At 40.8% G+C, this 19,794-nt stretch overlaps 1 protein-coding gene across 4 annotated transcripts in view; it reads right to left on the bottom strand.

Annotated features, from left to right (window-relative positions):
• KALRN (kalirin RhoGEF kinase) overlaps window positions 1-5,670 on the bottom strand; it is a 1,009,634-nt gene extending 1,003,964 nt beyond the window's left edge. For 2 of the 4 annotated variants that reach the window (XM_056793558.1, XM_056793562.1), the window contains exon 1: window positions 5,096-5,656. In XM_056793558.1, the coding sequence (XP_056649536.1) occupies window positions 5,096-5,168 (73 nt within the window). In that variant the 5' untranslated portion in view covers window positions 5,169-5,656. Of the gene's footprint in view, window positions 1-5,095 lie in introns of all 4 variants that reach the window. The other 2 variants (XM_056793564.1, XM_056793560.1) reach the window with 2 other exon arrangements.
• Window positions 5,671-19,794: the final 14,124 nt, after the last annotated feature.

The raw sequence follows: 19,794 nt of genomic DNA, 5'->3' as shown, positions 1-19,794 counted from the left end.
ATGCCAGGCTCAGTGCCCTTTCTCCTACACAGCACTACTGTTCCATTTGGGCCCAACAACTGCTTTGAAGGTGCAGAGCCCAGGTACTGGTATCATCATTTTGTTGTTGCTGCTGTTCAGTCCTTTGAGTCATGTTTGACTCTTCATGACCCCATTGGGAGTTGTCTTGGCAGATACTGGAGTGGTTTGGCATATCCTTCTCCAGCTCATTTGACAAATGAGGAACTGAGGCAAACAAGGTTAAGTGACCAGCCCAGGGCCATGTAGCTAGTAAATGTTGGAGGTCAGATTTGAACTTAAAAAGATGAGTCTTCCTCAATCCAGCCCAGCACTCTATCCATTATGCCACCTTACTGCATGTACGGTTTAGAGAAGTCCACTAACTATTCCAAGGCACTACAACAAATAAGCAACAGTTTTAGGCTTCAAACTCAGTGTACTGCCTTGCCTCTCAAAAGAAGTAATAGAAATATTTTAATTACTCCATGTCTTATCATGGGGCCATTTGTGTGTGCATCCTCCAAAGATTTCCTTCTTAAGGAATATGATCCATCCTCAGACTTTAATTCTCTGTAAGGGAATTTCTCTTGGATAAGCAGGGATGGAAGACAGGAACAGTTGAAAAACTATATTCAAGAACTTAAGTTTAAATTTTGAAACATGAAAAATAAATATCAAAAAAGCTCCTTTTCCTTGTTGACCAACAAGTCTGGAGAGGAGAGCATCCTCTTCCTTCCACACATCTCCCTCCAAATGCTTGAGTGGTATTTACTCATTACTCAGTGTTATATCCCTCTCTGATTTCTGTTGTTATTCCGGGACCTTCTTTTCTGTGGCAAAGACACAACTGGCTGCTGTTTCATCTACCCCAACCTGTGGTCCCTTGGTAGGAGAAGGGTGAGGAATGATAACGAGAATTCAATGTAACAAGTATTTCTTTAGCCACTGGCTTTATTAGGCACTAGGGGGCTATAAAAATATGCCCTCTGCCCTCAAGGAGCTTTGGATCCCACTCAGAGGAAGAGATATACCCACTTGAAAGGTAAAATAACAGGATGAAAAACACTAACAATTTTTTCATTGTCCTCCTCCTACTGCTCTGGCCATTCCTTCTCTGAGTCCTTTGGTGGTTCCTCTTTCTCTTTCTACTCATTATTGTGGATGTCCTTTCTCCACCACCACCCCAATCCCATTAATCAGGCCTCTGCTGCCTTTCTAATGACTTTGCTCTTGTTTCAGTCTTATTTTTCTCTATCATGTTAGTTGTTCTTTACTTATAAGATTTTGCAGACTGAAGGTCTTGCCATTTTCTTTTGTAATCACCATAGCATCTAGTAGATGGCTGAGTACATTGTCAATGTTCCCCTCCAAAAAAAAGGCCTGTTGATTATCTGATTGATTTCAGCTGTTTTCCTCTCCATCCCCGGTGATCAAGAAAACTATTCTCACACTCCCTCTGAACTAGAAACAAATGACATATAGGAAAATGCTCTGAGATCCATCTATTTTAACAAAACTGAGATGGTTAGAGATGTGGCATGAAGTGATAAGGAATCCTAAGATAAGATCTATCACCTTGGATCATCAGGGCACATTCATGAAAATGGGGAGGGGGGAGGAAGAAGAGTTCAAATAATAGGGCTGTGAGAGAATTGCTTCCCTCAACACCTCTGACTTTGTACTGACTGCCATGTACAGGTGTCAGCCAAGGTGTACCATAGTCCTGTGTGTGATCATCTAAGCATTTATCACAGGTTAGGTACCCAAAGATGGAATTAGTCCTGTCAGTATGGATTCAAAAATATTTTTGAAGCAACAAAAACACAAATAAACCATTGTGCAATTATAATAACCAAGTTTGGCCTCAGAGAAGAGAGAAGGATTAAATGTACCTATCTTGCTTCTTCCAAGAAATGAAGGACTATAAGTATGGAATCTGACTTCATTTCTGCTTTGGCTAGTTTTGCTAGACTAATTTTCTTTCTCTTGCTTTGTCACAAGGGATGGATCTTTGGAGAGCAAAAGAGGAGAAAGAGTTTGGGGGGAAAAGGTGCTATAAAATAAAAAGTATAATAAAATTTTTAATTCATTAAATGAATGTTTGAGGAATTCTTTTAATCTTTCATTTGGAAACAAGTTAAAATAGAACTTTTGTGTAGGGTGAGGTACAAAATACCTCAGGTTCATAGGTTCATCATAGACTTAGAGCTAGAAAAACCTTAAAAGTCATCTGGTCCAACCCCATCATTTTATAGATAAGAAAAACGAGTGGATAAATCATTTGCCCAGGTATGGAGACAAGGATGAATCTCCTATGAATGAGGATGGTGATCAGCCTCAAGCTGATGACAGACAGTTGTGGGAGGAGGGGCATGAAGCATACAGAGAGGGTAGGTCCTAAACAAAGTCAGCCACATTCAGACTGCACCTTGCCCTAATCTCCCTCTGGAGCTGCAGTTCTTTGCTTCAGTTATGCATTAAGTACTTACTCCTGCCTTGATTATTTCCAAGTCAAACCCAGGTTTCTCAAAAGGAAAAGTCCCATAGAGACTTCACTAAGGAATCTGACCCAAGACTGCTGTTTACTATGATCTGGGCAAGGCCAGTTTTACTAGATTGTAGCCTACAGGATATGATCCAAAGAACCCTGGAAAAGATGAGCCATTATTGCTTTTAATATGATGTGAATTTGTTTATTGGGGATTATCAAGTTAATGACCCAGGAGGCCCTGAAAGAAAGCTTGCTGGGTGACTGACTCACTTCCTAAATAAACAGGTGAGTATTGATAATCAAAAAGAGAAATAAATCAATAGATCTGGAGCATGACAAACAAGAGATACCATGAGCATGAGATTCCTGGATGTCTTCAGTAGGGATGGGAGTGGGTAAGAGTCAAAAAAAGCAGGGCTCGAAGATACCTTTCCTCACTTCATAATTTGCCTTGGACATGAGAAAGGAAGAAGAGGAGAGGTCTCTGGGGAAGCACTCCAAGCAGATGAAGCCTTCCCTCCCTCAGATTCCACACAAGTCAGCTTTCCTGCTCCTTTTTAGAATTCATGCTTGCCTAAGGATGTGGGGAGAGTAGAGTTTGAGGGGAGAGAGATTTCACCCTGGGAAGCAGACTTAAATGGAAAAGAATCTTATCTCTTTCATCTGGGTCTGGGGATCTATCAGGATATAAGGGAGTTCCTCTCGCAGCTTTCGCTTTTGCCCAATCATAGAACATATGGCAGTCTGGTCATTGCCTCCAAAGTCACATGGTCTACAGACAATTCTCCCACCTCCCTCCCAAGTGATGACCCAGGGGGCAAAGCAATGGGGTTTGGAAACAGATGTACAAGCAGAGTGTGTCCGGAGTAAACTGACCTCATGACCTTTCTTGTCCATGCCCCCTAAGCCAAGTCTCTTGGGGGAACAGTTAGATCCTTAGGGTTATTATTTTCAGATGAGATGATTCCAGATACAGGGGAAATATATAACTGTAAATGCAGAGACTGGTAACAGCTATGGAGAACATAGAAGCTAAATATGGAGAGGAGGTGGAATCCCTCCATTATCTATTTCTCTTTTCAAATATATGTGTGAAAATCTATATGCACCCATATACATATGAGGGGGGGAGAGGAGAGAGAGAGAGAAAGGAAGAGAGAGAGAGAGAGAAAGAGAGAGAGAGAGAGAGAGAGAGAGAGAGAGAGAGAGAGAGAGAGAGAGAGAGAGAGAGAGAGAGAGAGAGAGAGAGAGAGAGAGAGAGAGAGAGAGATGTCTACAGGTGGAGAAAGACAGGATTATAATAGAGAGAGAAATATGTGATGTAGAGGCCTCTACAGGCACCTGGCCCACTGACATTGAGGGATATAGGGAATGCATATGTGAAATGCACAAACGACTCTATATACTGGGGGCTGGAATCATGGAAATGGAAGAACCTAAGGAGTGTTAGCTTCCCTGATTTCTAATCATCATCCTGCCCCAGGCTGCCACGGGAAAGCAAAGATTCGGTCCCCACGGTGGTGGGAGGTTGGGGATGCTAACTCTGACTTCCAGGAATGAGCTGTGATTGTTACGAAATGCCCTCCACCTGCTAGTGCTAATTCTGCATTCCCATTAAAGGAGGAAAGAGGTGAGAACAGAGGCGTGCTCCGCCCCGCTGCTCCTTGGCCAAGGCTTCCCACTGAAGTCTGAGTCTCTAGCTCCATCCAGACACCAGCTAGTGCCAGTTCTCTCCTCTTGCAAGTAGTACTGGCTATCAGTTCCCAGCAGTGAGATCGTGACTCACCGCTCCCAGCTCCCAGCTCCTAATCTCTGATTCTCAGCCTCTTGATTTTCAGAGATTCCCAGCTCCCGTTTTGCCTTTCCCGGTTCCTACTCTCTACATCGAATTCCCAGCTACCAGCCCCTACTGGAAGCCCCCAGCCCCATGCCCCTCTCTCTCAGTATGGATCCTGCGCTCTGCTAACCAAGTGTCCTTAGTGACCGTCGCTGAAGGGATAGGCAGAAGGAGATGAAGAGTGGGAAGGGGTACAGGAGGAGGTCGGGGGCGGGTAAGATCTGTGCCTGTAGGAGCCGCACGCTTCCAAGTGAGGCAACATCGCCCCATCTCCTGGCGCCTGGGAAGGCAGCTGAAGTGGACAGACCTCTAGCTCCCCACCTTCTCTCCTCCCCTTCTCCCCCTGCCACCCATACACACATAGATACACACATATATACACACGGGCACACACGCGCGCGAATGGGGTTTAATACTGAGGGGCAGGAGGGGGCAAGGGGAGAGAGCGAGCCCCGCATCCCGCCCACAAGCCCCCACCCCCACCAAAGCGCCAACAGTGTCTCGGACTTTGATATAACAACAAATAATCACAGTAACTATAACCCAGACAACGAGTGGTAGAGCAGGAGGGTGGGGGTTGGGGGGAAGGGGAACTGAAGAGGGAGAGGGTTTGCAGGGGGAGGGGAAGAGACTCCCCCCTTTTCGGCGCAGCTCCCCTCCTTTTCCAAACTTGTGGGCAATGCTGCCCCCAGCAAAGCAATCCAGAGCCCCAAAGGAAGGCTTCCTCCCGCCCCCACCCCACCCCCATCGCCCTCTTCCAGTCTTACCTGTCCGAAAAAACGCATCCACGTCCGAGTCGGCGGCTCCTCCTTCCTCCGCTACCCCCTCCGGGGGGTTCATGACTGGGGAGGGGGCTCTGCGGGCAGCCCCCGGGAAGTGAAACGGAGGGCCGGCGTCTCGTCTCCTCCTTGGGAGCGAGGGCGAGGGCGGCGGGGACCCGGTGCCCAGAGACTGAAGCGATTAGATCCCAAGGAATTGGGGTTTCGAGACGGGCAGGCGCGGGATGGGGGCAACAGAGCTGGGGGAGATGATGCCCAGCTTCAAGCCGAGGCTCGGAGAGGGCTGGGGGAGCCTTCTGCCGGCTCCCCCATGGTAGCCCGTTCCCTCCGCGGGGCTGCTCGCCTCCTCTCTGCCTCGGGGACAGGGGTCCAAGCTGCCTCAGCCTCCGGTTCTTCTCCAGCAGCAGCAGCAACAGCAGCAGCTGGTCCTCCTTCTCTCCCGTCTGCCTGTCTCTATTGTTCAGCCCTGCTCCGCTCTCTCCTCTTTATTTTTCCTCCTCCTCCTCCCTCCCTCCCCTCCCTCTCTCTCCCTCTCACTCTCTCTCTACCTCCCTCCCTCGCCTGCTCGCTCTTTAGCTCCCTCCCTCCTACTCTGGCTGGCTCCCTCCTCCCTCCTCCTACTCCTACTCCTCTCTTCTCCCTCCTCCCTCTTCCTCCTCCTCCTCCTATTCCTCCTCCTCCTGCTCCTCCTCCGGCTCCTGATCTTGCTCCCTCAACTCGGTGCCAACAATGCCCCGGGCTGCTGGCTGCAGGCTGCGCCCGCCGGTGCAGGGGGTCCGGACCTGCCCTAGCCGGGTTCCCTCTCGACTCCGGGAAATGCTTGCTCCTCTGTGCCCCTGCCTGCCCAGGGTCCAGCCGGCTGCCTCACCGGGAGGAGCTGCCGGAGGAACGAGACAAGAGCACAGCCCCGAGCTATTGTTTGTGGCTGTGCTAGGCCAGCTTCCTGAGCCCCGCAGGAAAAGCTCTAGTGAAGGAAGCATCCGAGAGAAGGGGGGCGGGGCACGGGCGAGGGGAGCCAGGGGGAGCTGGGGCCTGGGGTGCGCCAGAGTCTGGATGGGGTGGATTGGGGTGGGGAGGGCTGTCTTCTCAGGCGGGTAAAGGGAATGTGTTCCTTCTTTTTTTCCTACTGCTCCTCGCTCTGGCTCAGACCCCCAAAAAGCACAGAGGGTAGCTTGCCCTCTTTTCCCGGGGTGTCCCTGAGCTTTTCGCCTTCCCTTTAGAGAAAGGACTGACCCGGAGCAAGCTTATCTGAACTGGCTTCCCTTATTCCTCCCCGTTAGGTTCCCTTATCCTTTTCCTGACTCTGGCATTGACTTTCTAACATCTATTTACTCTAGAGTCTCCTTTATACAATCTCCTTCCCCTACCTCTTCCTCCCTGGTCTCCTTTTCCTCTTCCTCCTTCCTCTCTTCTCCTCCTCACCCTTTCCTTACTCTCCTCCTCTCTGCATGAGATTTTCGACATCCTTCCCCTTCTCTTAGTATTCTCCCTCTTTCTTGCTTTCCTGTTCTCTCACTCTCAGTCTCTCTCACTTTCTTTTTTTAGTTCTCCTTTAATGTGGATACTTCCACCATGCACTTCTGACCCCTCTCTTTACCTCTGTCCTTTCCCCTCTTTCTGTCTTCTCTTGTCTCTCTGTGTATGTCTCTCTTCTCTCTTCCAAACTCTCTTCCCCTTCTCCTCCAGCTCTAAGATGTTTGGCCTTATCCTGAATCTCTGTAGGTGGATAGTTTCTATCTTGGACAGCTGTCAAAACTCCCAAATCTCTGGTGGGCTTTTATGGTTTATTCCTCTTCCCTGGCGTAGATGAGATCAAGTTAGGCAGGAGAAAGGAGATGTTCTCTCAAGCTGAATGTGAATTAAAGTAGGAGAGAGGGACTTGGTGGAGGAGTAAGGGGGTGGGGTGGGAGTGAAAGCAGATGCTGGCAGGGTAATTAATGCAGTGATTGTACTGTGCCAATTGGTTTTTAAACAATAATTAAACAATAATTAGCCAGTGCTCTGTTTACAGTTTAAGAGGCTATGGGAGCCTAGAGAACAAAGGGTATCCCTACCTGAGTACTTAGAGGAAACACCTACCTCTATTTCACCCTACCTATTAGATAGATGCTGACCCCATTTTGCATGCTCCCTTACTCACTCTTGGCTGAAAAGTAATGTTCCATGATCATAAATGTAACAGAAGACCATCCTTGGGGCCTATTGGGTTCTAGTCCTCCTGGTTTCCACCTCCCCCAGGGAACCAAGAAATCTGCAACCTTCCTTGCCACTCTCCCCAAGATATCCAAATGTCTCTATTCATATAAGTTCTAGAGCTCTGTAGGAAGAAATGTCCTGAAATAAGAGAGGAAATATGCTTCAGTGGGAAAAGTCAAGAGATCAGTGTTCTAGTCTCAACATTGACACCTAATAACCATCAGTGACAGGCCATGTAACATTTCTCAACTTCAGAATTCACTTCTGTAAAATGGGAATAAAGTTTGCACTACCTAACTCAAAATGTTATGAGGACAGTTCTTTGTAAAGTGAGCTCTTAAAATCTGTATTTGCCCAAGTTCTGTCTTCTCAAAGAGACTCTCAGAATCAGAGTCTTTTCCAATTATTTATAAAATACCCAAAGGCGCTTCATAAACTAGGTGAGAGATAGGTAGAGCATCAGCCTGGAGTCAGGAAGACCTAAGTTCAAATTCAACCTTAGCTGTGTGACCTTGAGCAAATCACTTTACCCTGTTGGCTCAGTTTCCTCATCTGTAGAATGAGCTTGAGAAGGAAATAGCAAACCACTCCAATAACTTTGCTGAGAAAACCCAAAATGGAGTCACAAAAAGTCAGACATGCCAGAAACAACTGAACAACAACAAGAAAAACTCCAAGGAATGGAAATAAACTCAGATTGACTGCCTTTGTCTATTGCCCAGACATCTCTGCTATTAGCCCTCCTTCTTAATATGAAAGAGTAATCCCCGTAGATATGGAGGAGAAACATCTTCCTATCCTAGGTTCCTCTCTTTGTCTTGTTTGATACAATACACTTCCTGAACTTCTTTAATTGCCTTCATAAAATAATAACAACAATAATAGCTAACAATCATATAGTACTTTAAGGTTTGCAAAGTTTGCCTTACAAATAACTCATTTTAACTTCACAACAATCCTGGCAGGTGGGTGCTATTATTAACCCCATCTTATAGATGAGGAACATGAGGCATGGAAGGTCAAGTAATGGCCCAATAACTTTCTGAATTGGGATTTTAATTCAGGTCTTCTTGACTCCACAGCCAATATTCTATACACTAATGCCATATAACTGCCAAATCTTAAAGGTGGAAGGACCTTTAGAGGTAATTATGTCTACCTCCCCACCTAATGCAAGAATCCCTTCTACAATACACCTGACAAATGATAGTGTGTCCCTCTGTTTAGAGTCTTCTAATGATCAGGATAGCTCCAAACTCTAGAAAGGTTTTTCTTAGAAAGAGTTAAGAATAAACACCAAACTGGACATGGTGATACAAGATATAATCAAAGAAAATTGCCCAGAGATTCTAGAACAAGGGGGCAATACAGCCACTGACAGAGCTCACAGAACACCTTCTACACTAAACCCCCAAAAGACAACTCCCAGGAATGTAATTGCCAAATTCCAAAGCTATCAAACAAAAGAAAAAATCCTACAGGAAGCCAGAAAAAGACAATTTAGATATAAAGGAATGCCAATCAGGGTCACACAAGACCTTGCAAGTTCTACTCTGAATGATCGTAAGGCATGGAACATGATCTTCAGAAAGGCAAGAGAGCTGGGTCTCCAACCAAGAATCAGCTATCCAGCAAAACTGACTATATACTTCCAAGGGAAAGTATGGGCATTCAACAAAATAGAAGACTTCCAACTTTTTGCAAAGAAAAGACCAGAGCTCTGTGGAAAGTTTGATACCAAAAATCAAAGAGCAAGGAATACCTGAAAAGGTAAATATTAAGGAAAGGGGAAAAATGTTATCTTCTTCTTTTACTCAAACTCTCTTCTATAAGGACTACATTTATATCAACCCATGTATACTAACATGTGGGGAAAATGTAATGTATAAATAGGGGGTAAAGAAAGACCAAATAGAATAATGGTTCTCACACAAAGATTCACCTGGGAAGGGGAGGGGAAGAAAACTCCTAAAAGAAGGAGAGGAAGAGGGGGGGGGTTTACTTAAACCTCAATCTCAGGGAAATCAACTCTGAGAGGGAAAAACATCCAGATCCATTGGGATCTTGAATTCTATCTTACCCAACAAGGGTAAGGAGAAGGGAAAACCAGGGGGGGGAGGGGGAGAGGGAGAACAAAAAGGGAGGGAAAGAGAGGGGGGAGGGGGAGGGAAGAAAAAGGGAGGGACTAAAAAGGGAAACATCAAGGGAGGGGACAAGGGGGACTGATTCAAAGTAAATCACTGGACTAAAAGGTAGAGCCGAAGAAGAAAAGGTTAGAATTAGGGAAGGCAATCAAAATGCCAGGGAGTCCACAAATGACAATCATAACTTTGAACGTGAATGGGATGAACTCACCCATAAAACGTAGACGAATAGCAGAATGGATTAGAATCCAAAACCCTACCATATGTTGTCTTCAAGAAACACACATGAGGCGGGTTGACACCCACAAGGTCAGAATTAAAGGATGGAGTAAGACCTTCTGGGCCTCAACTGATAGAAAGAAGGCAGGAGTGGTAATCATGATATCTGATAAAGCCAATGCAAAAATAGACCTGATCAAAAGGGATAGGGAAGGTAATTATATTTTGTTAAAAGGTACTATAGACAACGAGGAAATATCATTAATCAACATGTATGCACCAAATAATATAGCACCCAAATTTCTAATGGAGAAACTAGGAGAATTGAAGGAAGAAATAGACAATAAAACCATACTAGTGGGAGACTTAAACCAACCATTATCAAATTTAGATAAATCAAATCAAAAAATAAATAAGAAAGAGGTAAAAGAAGTGAATGAAATCTTAGAAAAATTAGAATTAATAGACATATGGAGAAAAATAAATAGGGATAAAAAGGAATACACCTTCTTCTCAGCACCACATGGCACATTCACAAAAATTGACCATACATTAGGTCACAGAAACATAGCACACAAATGCAAAAAAGCAGAAATAATGAATGCAGCCTTCTCAGATCACAAGGCAATAAAAATAATGATTAGTAATGGTACATGGAAAACCAAATCTAAAACCAATTGGAAATTAAACAATATGATACTCCAAAACCGTTTAGTTAAAGAAGAAATCATAGAAACAATTAATAATTTCATCGAGGAAAATGACAATGGCGAAACATCCTTTCAAACCTTTTGGGATGCAGCCAAAGCGGTAATCAGAGGCAAATTCATATCCCTGAAAGCTTATATTAACAAACAAGGGAGAGCAGAGATCAATCAATTGGAAATGCAATTGAAAAAACTCGAAAGCGATCAAATTAAAAACCCCCAGCAGAAAACCAAATTAGAAATCCTAAAAATTAAGGGAGAAATTAATAAAATCGAAAGTGATAGAACTATTGATTTAATAAATAAGACAAGAAGCTGGTACTTTGAAAAAACAAACAAAATAGACAAAGTACTGGTCAATCTAATTAAAAAAAGGAAGGAAGAAAAGCAAATTCACAGCATTAAAGATGAAAAGGGGGACAGCACCTCCAATGAGGAGGAAATTAAGGCAATCATTAGAAATTACTTTGCCCAATTATATGGCAATAAATACACCAATTTAGGAGAAATGGATGAATATATACAAAAATACAAACTGCCTAGACTAACAGAAGAGGAAATAGAATTCTTAAATAATCCCATATCAGAAATTGAAATCCATCAAGCCATCAAAGAACTTCCTAAGAAAAAATCCCCAGGGCCTGATGGATTCACCTGTGAATTCTATCAAACATTCAGAGAACAGTTAATCCCAATACTATACAAACTATTTGACATAATAAGCAAAGAGGGAGTTCTACCAAACTCCTTTTACGACACAAACATGGTACTGATTCCAAAACCAGGCAGGTCAAAAACAGAGAAAGAAAACTATAGGCCAATCTCCCTAATGAATATAGATGCAAAAATCTTAAATAGGATACTAGCAAAAAGACTCCAGCAAGTGATCAGAAGGATCATTCACCATGATCAAGTAGGATTCATACCAGGGATGCAGGGCTGGTTCAACATTAGGAAAACCATCCACATAATTGACCACATCAACAAGCAAACTAGCAAGAACCACATGATTATCTCAATAGATGCAGAAAAAGCCTTTGATAAAATACAACACCCATTCCTATTAAAAACACTAGAAAGCATAGGAATAGAAGGGTCATTCCTAAAAATAATGAACAGTATATATCTAAAACCAACAGCTAATATCATCTGCAATGGGGATAAACTAGATGCATTCCCAATAAGATCAGGAGTGAAACAAGGATGCCCATTATCACCTCTACTATTCGACATTGTACTAGAAACACTAGCAGTAGCAATTAGAGAAGATAAAGAAATTGAAGGCATCAGAATAGGCAAGGAGGAGACCAAGTTATCACTCTTTGCGGATGACATGATGGTCTACTTAAAGAATCCTAGAGATTCAACCAAAAAGCTAATTGAAATAATCAACAACTTTAGCAAAGTTGCAGGATACAAAATAAACCCACATAAATCATCAGCTTTTCTATTTATCTCCAACACAGCTCAGCAGCAAGAACTAGAAAGAGAAATCCCATTCAAAATCACCTTAGACAAAATAAAATACCTAGGAATCTATCTCCCAAGACAAACACAGGAACTATATGAACACAACTACAAAACACTCGCCACACAACTAAAACTAGACTTGAACAAATGGAAAAACATTAACTGCTCATGAATAGGACGAGCCAATATAATAAAAATGACCATCCTACCCAAACTTATTTATCTATTTAGTGCCATACCCATTGAACTACCAAAATACTTCTTCACTGATTTAGAAAAAACCATAACAAAGTTCATTTGGAAAAACAAAAGATCAAGGATATCCAGGGAAATAATGAAAAAAAACACATATGATGGGGGCCTTGCAGTCCCTGACCTTAAACTATATTACAAAGCAGCAGTCATCAAAACAATTTGGTACTGGCTAAGAAACAGAAAGGAAGATCAGTGGAATAGACTGGGGGAAAGCGACCTCAGCAAGACAGTATACGATAAACCCAAAGATCCCGGCTTTTGGGACAAAAATCCACTATTCGATAAAAACTGCTGGGAAAATTGGAAGACAGTGTGGGAGAGACTAGGAATAGATCAACACCTCACACCCTACACCAAGATAAATTCAAAATGGGTGAGTGACTTAAACATAAAGAAGGAAACCATAAGTAAATTGGGTAAACACAGAATAGTATACATGTCAGACCTTTGGGAGGGGAAAGGCTTTAAAACCAAGCAAGATATAGAAAGAATCACAAAATGTAAAATAAATAATTTTGACTATATCAAACTAAAAAGCTTTTGTACAAACAAAACCAATATAACTAAAATCAGAAGGAAAACAACAAATTGGGAAAAAATCTTCATAGAAACCTCTGACAAAGGTTTAATTACTCATATTTATAATGAGCTAAATCAATTGTACAAAAAATCAAGCCATTCTCCAATTGATAAATGGGCAAGGGAAATGGATAGGCAGTTCTCAGATAAAGAAATCAAAACTATTAACAAGCACATGAAGAAGTGCTCTACATCTCTTATAATCAGAGAGATGCAAATCAAAACAACTCTGAGGTATCACCTCACACCTAGCAGATTGGCTAACATTACAGCAAAGGAAAGTAATGAATGCTGGAGGGGATGTGGCAAAGTAGGGACATTAATTCATTGCTGGTGGAGTTGTGAACTGATCCAACCATTCTGGAGGGCAATTTGGAACTATGCCCAAAGGGCGACAAAAGAATATCTACCCTTTGACCCAGCCATAGCACTGCTGGGTCTGTACCCCAAAGAGACAATGGACACAAAGACTTGTACAAAAATATTCATAGCTGCGCTCTTTGTGGTGGCCCAAAACTGGAAAACGAGGGGATGCCCATCAATTGGGGAATGGCTGAACAAACTGTGGTATATGTTGGTGATGGAGTACTATTGTGCTAAAAGGAATAATAAAGTGGAGAAGTTCCATGGAGACTGGAACAACCTCCAGGAAGTGATGCAGAGCGAGAGGAGCAGAACCAGGAGAACATTGTACACAGAGACTAATACACTGTGGTATAATCGAACGTAATGGACTTCTCCATTAGTGGCGGTGTAATGTCCCTGAACAACTTGCAGGGATCCAGGAGAAAAAAACACCATTCATAAGCAAAGGATAAACTATGGGAGTGGAAACACCGAGAAAAAGCAACTGCCTGAATACAGAGGTTGAGGGGACATGACAGAGGATAGACTCTAAATGAACACTCTAGTGCAAATACTATCAACAAAGCAATGGGTTCAAATCAAGAAAACATCTAATGCCCAGTGGACTTACGCGTCGGCTATGGGGGGTGGGGGGGGAGGAAAAGAAAATGATCTATGTCTTTAACGAATAATGCTTGGAAATGATCAAATAAAATATATTAAAAAAAAAAAAGAAAGAGTTAAGATATCTTCTTCTATAAATTCCACCTATTGGTCCTAGATCTGACCTGTAAAACAATAAAAAAAAATGTGTATTCTGTCTTCTATATGAGTCTTCCAAGTATCCCCATTTCCTCCAAACATTCCTCTCATAGCAGTTTAAAAGCTTCACCATCCTAATTGTCCTTCTTCTTACACACTCCTGTTTGTTAAACTTCCTATTAAATGTGGCTCCTATAAAAGAACATTGCATTTCAGAGATCACCCAGGACCATAACTGGACTCACTTTTCTCATTCTGGACACTATATTTTTACTACTGTAGCCTTACCATTAGTATAAAAGGGACTGTCATACTTTTGTATTTGAACCCTTAGCACCTAGCACAAGCTTGGCATACAATTGGTGCTCAATCAATGTTTGTGGACTGATTGATTAAGTGGTCATGAGATGCCATCAACTGACATTAAACTCATGGCCAATTAACCCTATCAACCAACCCCACCCGTCATCCCCATCCCAACAGACTTTTTTCATGCAATGTCTTGTTAAGCTAGACCTCTCCTACTGAAGCTGACTGTGCAGCTAACTTTTTGAACCAGAATATAGAACTTTACATTTAGTTTATTAGACTAAAATTTCAATCTTGAGATCATTTTTAAAAATTTTGAGTCTGCCATTTATGATACAAGCTACCCCTTGAAGTTCTGTATCACCCACAGCTTTGATAAACGTGCCTTATATGTCTTCATCATCTACATTATTGATTTATATAATATTGAACTGGAAAAGGATAAAGATAGAGAGAGACCTGTGGCACCACAAAAGTGACATCCGACTCCACAAGAATTGTCAAACTCACAACATGGGGCCTGAACAATTCTAGAGTTTGCATTAAAATGTAATTGGAAAATGTTTAACAAAAGAAATAAAAATAGAATATAGCACAGCCGTGGATAATATTAGATTGGAGTTTTCTGAGGCAATATGTGACCCTCAGGGATCTACTTCTGAGTTTACCACACTGCTTTAAACTGACACTAATCTACTAATGTTCCAGGTTCTTTGGGGCCAGCTCTTCAACCAAGTGTTAATCAACTTAACTGTACCTCCATAGTTCTCCATCTTACCCAGTAGGCCATTATGAAAGATCTTTTCAAATGCTTTGCTGAAATTAATACATGCCTACTCAATCATTTACCTGATATACCAACCCTATCTAAATCCTATCTAAAAAAAGAAATGAGGTTTCTTTGGTTACTTTATACTTTGAGAATTCATTTGGTTGCCAGTGACCACCATGTTCTTTTCTAAGTGTTTACACATCACTATCTATTTAATAGCTCATTTTAGAAATTTGTTGGGAATTGACATAAACTTATTAGCCAAGAGTTTCTATAATCTACTCTTTTCCCTATTAAAAAATCAGGACAATTTGATTTGTAATCCCCTTAATAAAAAGACTTGGGACATATTGTGGAATGATCAACCGTGATAGACTTAACTATTGTCAGCAGTATAATGAATGATCCAGGACAATTCTGAAGGTCTTATGTCATAGAATGCTATCCTCCTCCAGAGAAAGAACTGTTGGAGTAGAAATGCAGATGAAAGCATATACTTTTTCACTTGTTTATTTGGGGTTTTTTTTATTATTCTCTTACAAAGATAAACAATATGGAAATAGGTTTTGCATGATAATACATGTATAGCCCAGATCAAATTGCTTGCCAGCTATGGAATAGGAGAAGGAAGGGAGAGAGGGAGACAATTTGAATCACATAACTTCAGAAAACTTATGTGGAAATGTATTACATTAATTGACAATAAATAAATAAAAATAAAAGTAACCAAAAAAATCAAGGAAATCTTTCTTGTCTTCTGGCCCTTTTTCCCTTTCTCAGAAGTTTCTTTAAGATCATATATAATAGTTTTGACATTACATGTGCAAGTGCTAACTTTTACTTATAATTCATCTGGACCTGGAGACTCAAACTAAGGAAACTGGATGCTCCCTTACTATTTCATCCTGCAAGTAAAGCTTGCTTTAATTTGTCCTCATTGTACTTGCACCTCTGTTGTACAAAATGATAAAATTAAGGCCAAGCAAAGGACAAAGATATGCTTACTTTCATATAGCATGATTTGGAGGAAGAAACAAATATATATAATAGTAAATATATAATATTATATGTATATGTAATATATAATAGTAAATGTTAGTGAATGTATGAATGAAGCCAGGTATCCTTGCTCTCTGAATATTGTGCATTTCTTATATAACCTATCTTTGCTTTGCTTTGCTTTTCTCTTTCTTTTTTCCTTCTTCCTTCCTTCCTTCCTTCCTTCCTTTCTTTCTTCCTTTCTTTCTTTTTCTTAAGATTAGATCTCCCTATTTTACTCAGACTGGAAATACAGCAGCCACTCACATGCCTGACCCCAATACTGAGCAGCAGAGAAGTTTCTTCCCTTGACTGGTTCTCCCCTCCTTAGGCAGTCTAGTGGCCCTCCACTCACCAACAGTGCCAAACTTATCATGGATACCCAATCAGCATTAGCCTTCCCACAGCTCAGAACTAAACTTAAGAGATCCACCAATCCCAATCAACAGGAGGGTTCATGCATGTGTTCCACCATGTCTGGCTGACCTTTACTCTCCCAGGGAACAATTTAATATTTAGTATATAGGGTATCTAATACTTGCAAATTGCTTTACAGACATTGTCTCATTTCAAAACTGAGACAATCCTATATAGTATTTCTATCCTGCATTTATAGATAAACAACACTGATTGTAAGAATGCAAAGTGAGATTTGATCCTAGGTCCTTCTGGCTCTATATCCGGATTGCAGTCTTCTATGTCATGCTACGTTACAAGATGTAGAATGATCCAGTAAAAACCAATGCAGTATTTAGAAATCATGAACCCCTTTTCTTTTGCCTTGTATATAGCAGATTTGGTTGTGGTTATATACAAGGAAGAACTTCTTATTTGCAGGTAAGCTATTTATACAAAATAGGAATATTACCATTTTTTAATAACTAGATTTCCCCAATGTATTTCAGACAGTCATTGCCTATAAAAAGTGGGGAAAAGTTCAACAAAACCAACCAATGACTCAAAAGACTCAGGCATTACATGCAGTGTTCTGTACCCAAAGCCCCCCACCTATGGCAAAGAAATATCATTTTCCTATTTCTTCTTTGGAGCAAGTTTGATCATTTAAATTTCATAGTATACATTCCCTTTAAGTTGTTTTATTGTTGCACTTTTCATTTACATTATTATAGTCATTGTGTATAGTTTTCCTGGTTCTGATTACTTCATTTTGTATCAGTTCATATAAATTTTCCTGTACTTTTTTATGGGAATATAGGAAGGCTTATACTTTATGACTATCATATTCATAATTTCTTATAGCACAATAAGATCCCACTTATGTATCACAAGTTCTTTACCCATTTCCCTATCAATGGATATCTACTTGGCTGGAATATGGTTTTAAGAAAAGGTGTGGGTTTTCCTTGACAAATTTCTAAAAAAAAACAATGGTTTTGACCCAGACCTATGACTTCATCAGTGTAGAACCCTCTTGACTCTAATGTTTCCATGTCCAGAATTTTTTTACTATTATGTAGAATTTACTTTTATTTTAAAATATGTAATAAGTTTGGCGGGTAACTTTTAAGGCTGTGCTGCCTGTATGAGTTTTCTTCTGTTTTCTCCTCACTGAGAATGGAAGTGGGGAAAAAGATACGCTTTCCCTAACCCTTTTATTCCTTCCCCATTGGGAAAAAAAGAAAAAAATAAAATATGACAAATGCATAGTCAAGCTAACTAAACTCCCACTATAGGTTAAAAGTATATGTCCCATTCTGCATCTTGATAATGAGATACAGAGTCCTGGGGAGGTTAAGTGATTTTTCTAAGCTTTGTTGTTCTTTGGTCTTTTCAGTCATATCTTATCCTTCTCACCCAGTTAGGACTTTCTTGGCAAAGATTTCCTTCTCCAGCTCATTTGACAGATAAAAAAATGGAGGCAAACTGGGTTAAATGACTTGCCCAGGGTCACACAGATAGGAAGTATCAGAGGTCAAATTTGAACCCAGGACCTCCTGTCTCAATCCACTAAAGCTACACAGCTGCTCCATAAGGCTAGATTTGAACTCAGGAAATTTGAGTCTTCCTGACTCCAGGCCTAGCATTCTATCCACTGAGTCACCTAGGTATCTATTTCTAAGGAAACCCAAGGTTATATGTAAAAGAGAGAGAATTCAAATCCAGGTCCTCTACAGAATCTGATATTCTTTACACTGTATGTACCATACCATTTCTTTTACATGTTAAGTTCAAAGTAATATTAAGACATGCAGGAGAAAATAGCGAGCAAGTAGCTAGAAAGGCAAGAGGTAGGACTTAGAAAGAAATTTGGGAGTCATCCCTAGGAAAATATACTCATTGAAATCATAACTGTTAGCAAGATGAAAATTCTTTCTTCTCCCCAAACCATTTCAACACATCCTTAAATCATTTCCCCATCAAAAAGGGTCTCACCTTGTTCCCAACTTCCCTGTGTCCCCTATCCCGGTCTCCCAAATGAGATGTAAAATCACCTGTAACTCCCCTCTTCCTTCACTGAAAGCTGTAACTAAATCCTAGTTATATAGAATGTCAAAGCCTTAGAGATTATTTCATTCAACCATCTCATTTTATGGAGAAAAAACCTGGGATCCAGAGAATTAACGTGACTTGCCCCAGGACATACATCTAGCTTTTAAGCATTTCTCAGATTTATTCCATTTCTCTCCAACCTTAGCACCACTGCTGGTTGAGACCTTCATCATCTCACGCCTAAATTACTGAATCTCATAAGGCGCAGAAAGAGATGATAGTAGAAGGATGGAGCAATGGTCAGAGATAGAAGAGAAAAACATCATGTAATATTTCACAGAAAGCAGGAGGGAGTGTGAAGAAAGATAGAGTAGTCAACTGTACCAAATAGCCTAAAGTAGTCCAAGATGAGAAGCACCAAGAAAAAAGTCTCTTGAGAAGCATAAGTTATCAAGAATCACAGAAAAAATTGGAGCATCTCTGCTATGGAAATATAATTTTTTTTAAATTCCAAGATTCTATATTATGCCAATTAAACTAGAAAAGATGGTTTAAAAAAAAAACACTATTAAATGCTGATATGTCTGGTTAAAAAAGACCTGCCATTTTATTACTGGTTACTTTGTAAATTGTTCTAACATTTTGGGAGAACAATATGGAATTTCACAATAAGAACAACAAAAATATATGTATATGCCCTTTGACCCAGTGGTCCCATTACTGAGACCATACTCCCGAGGAGATCATTAATAGGAGGAGGAAAAGAGTCTTATCTGTATGAAGATAGTCCTGGCAACACAATTTGTAATTTTTTTTTAATCTGGAAGCATTCCAGGTGACCACTGATTGATGAGTGGCTAAACAAGTTATGGTATATGGTATATTACTATGCCATAAAAAAAATCATAAATTTGAAGAATTCCAAGAAAGATGAGATATCTTACCTGAAGAAATGAAAAGTGAACAAAGAAAAAGAATAATATACACATTGACTACAGTCATGTAATTAAAGAAAGCAAATTACCCCCAAAATCCATTTTATATACTCAATATGGAAGGTCAAAAAGGACTATGAAAGCAGAAATTATGTGGGCTCTATTATGTTAAAGTTCATTGACTTTAACATGTCTTTTGAAATGGAGTTAACAATCTGTAAATGTACAATCAATTACAAATGCTAGAAGGTCAAGTCAAGTCAATAAGTATTTATAAAGTGCCTACTATGTGCCCTACATCATACTCATCAGTGGGACAAAAAAAGTAAGATAGAAAAAAGGTCTCTGCTCTTAAAGAGCTCATCTTCTAATAAGGGGAGACAACATGCAAATGACTGTGTGTAAATCAGCCATAAACAGGATAAATTGGATATAGACTATAGAGGGAAAGCACTAACATCAAGAGGAATCTGGAAAGGTTTCCTATAGAAGGTGAGATTTTATC

Source organism: Monodelphis domestica, chromosome 4 (assembly GCF_027887165.1).
Source record: "Monodelphis domestica isolate mMonDom1 chromosome 4, mMonDom1.pri, whole genome shotgun sequence".
NCBI lineage: Eukaryota > Metazoa > Chordata > Mammalia > Didelphimorphia > Didelphidae > Monodelphis > Monodelphis domestica.
This window is presented reverse-complemented; position numbering and strand designations above follow the sequence as displayed.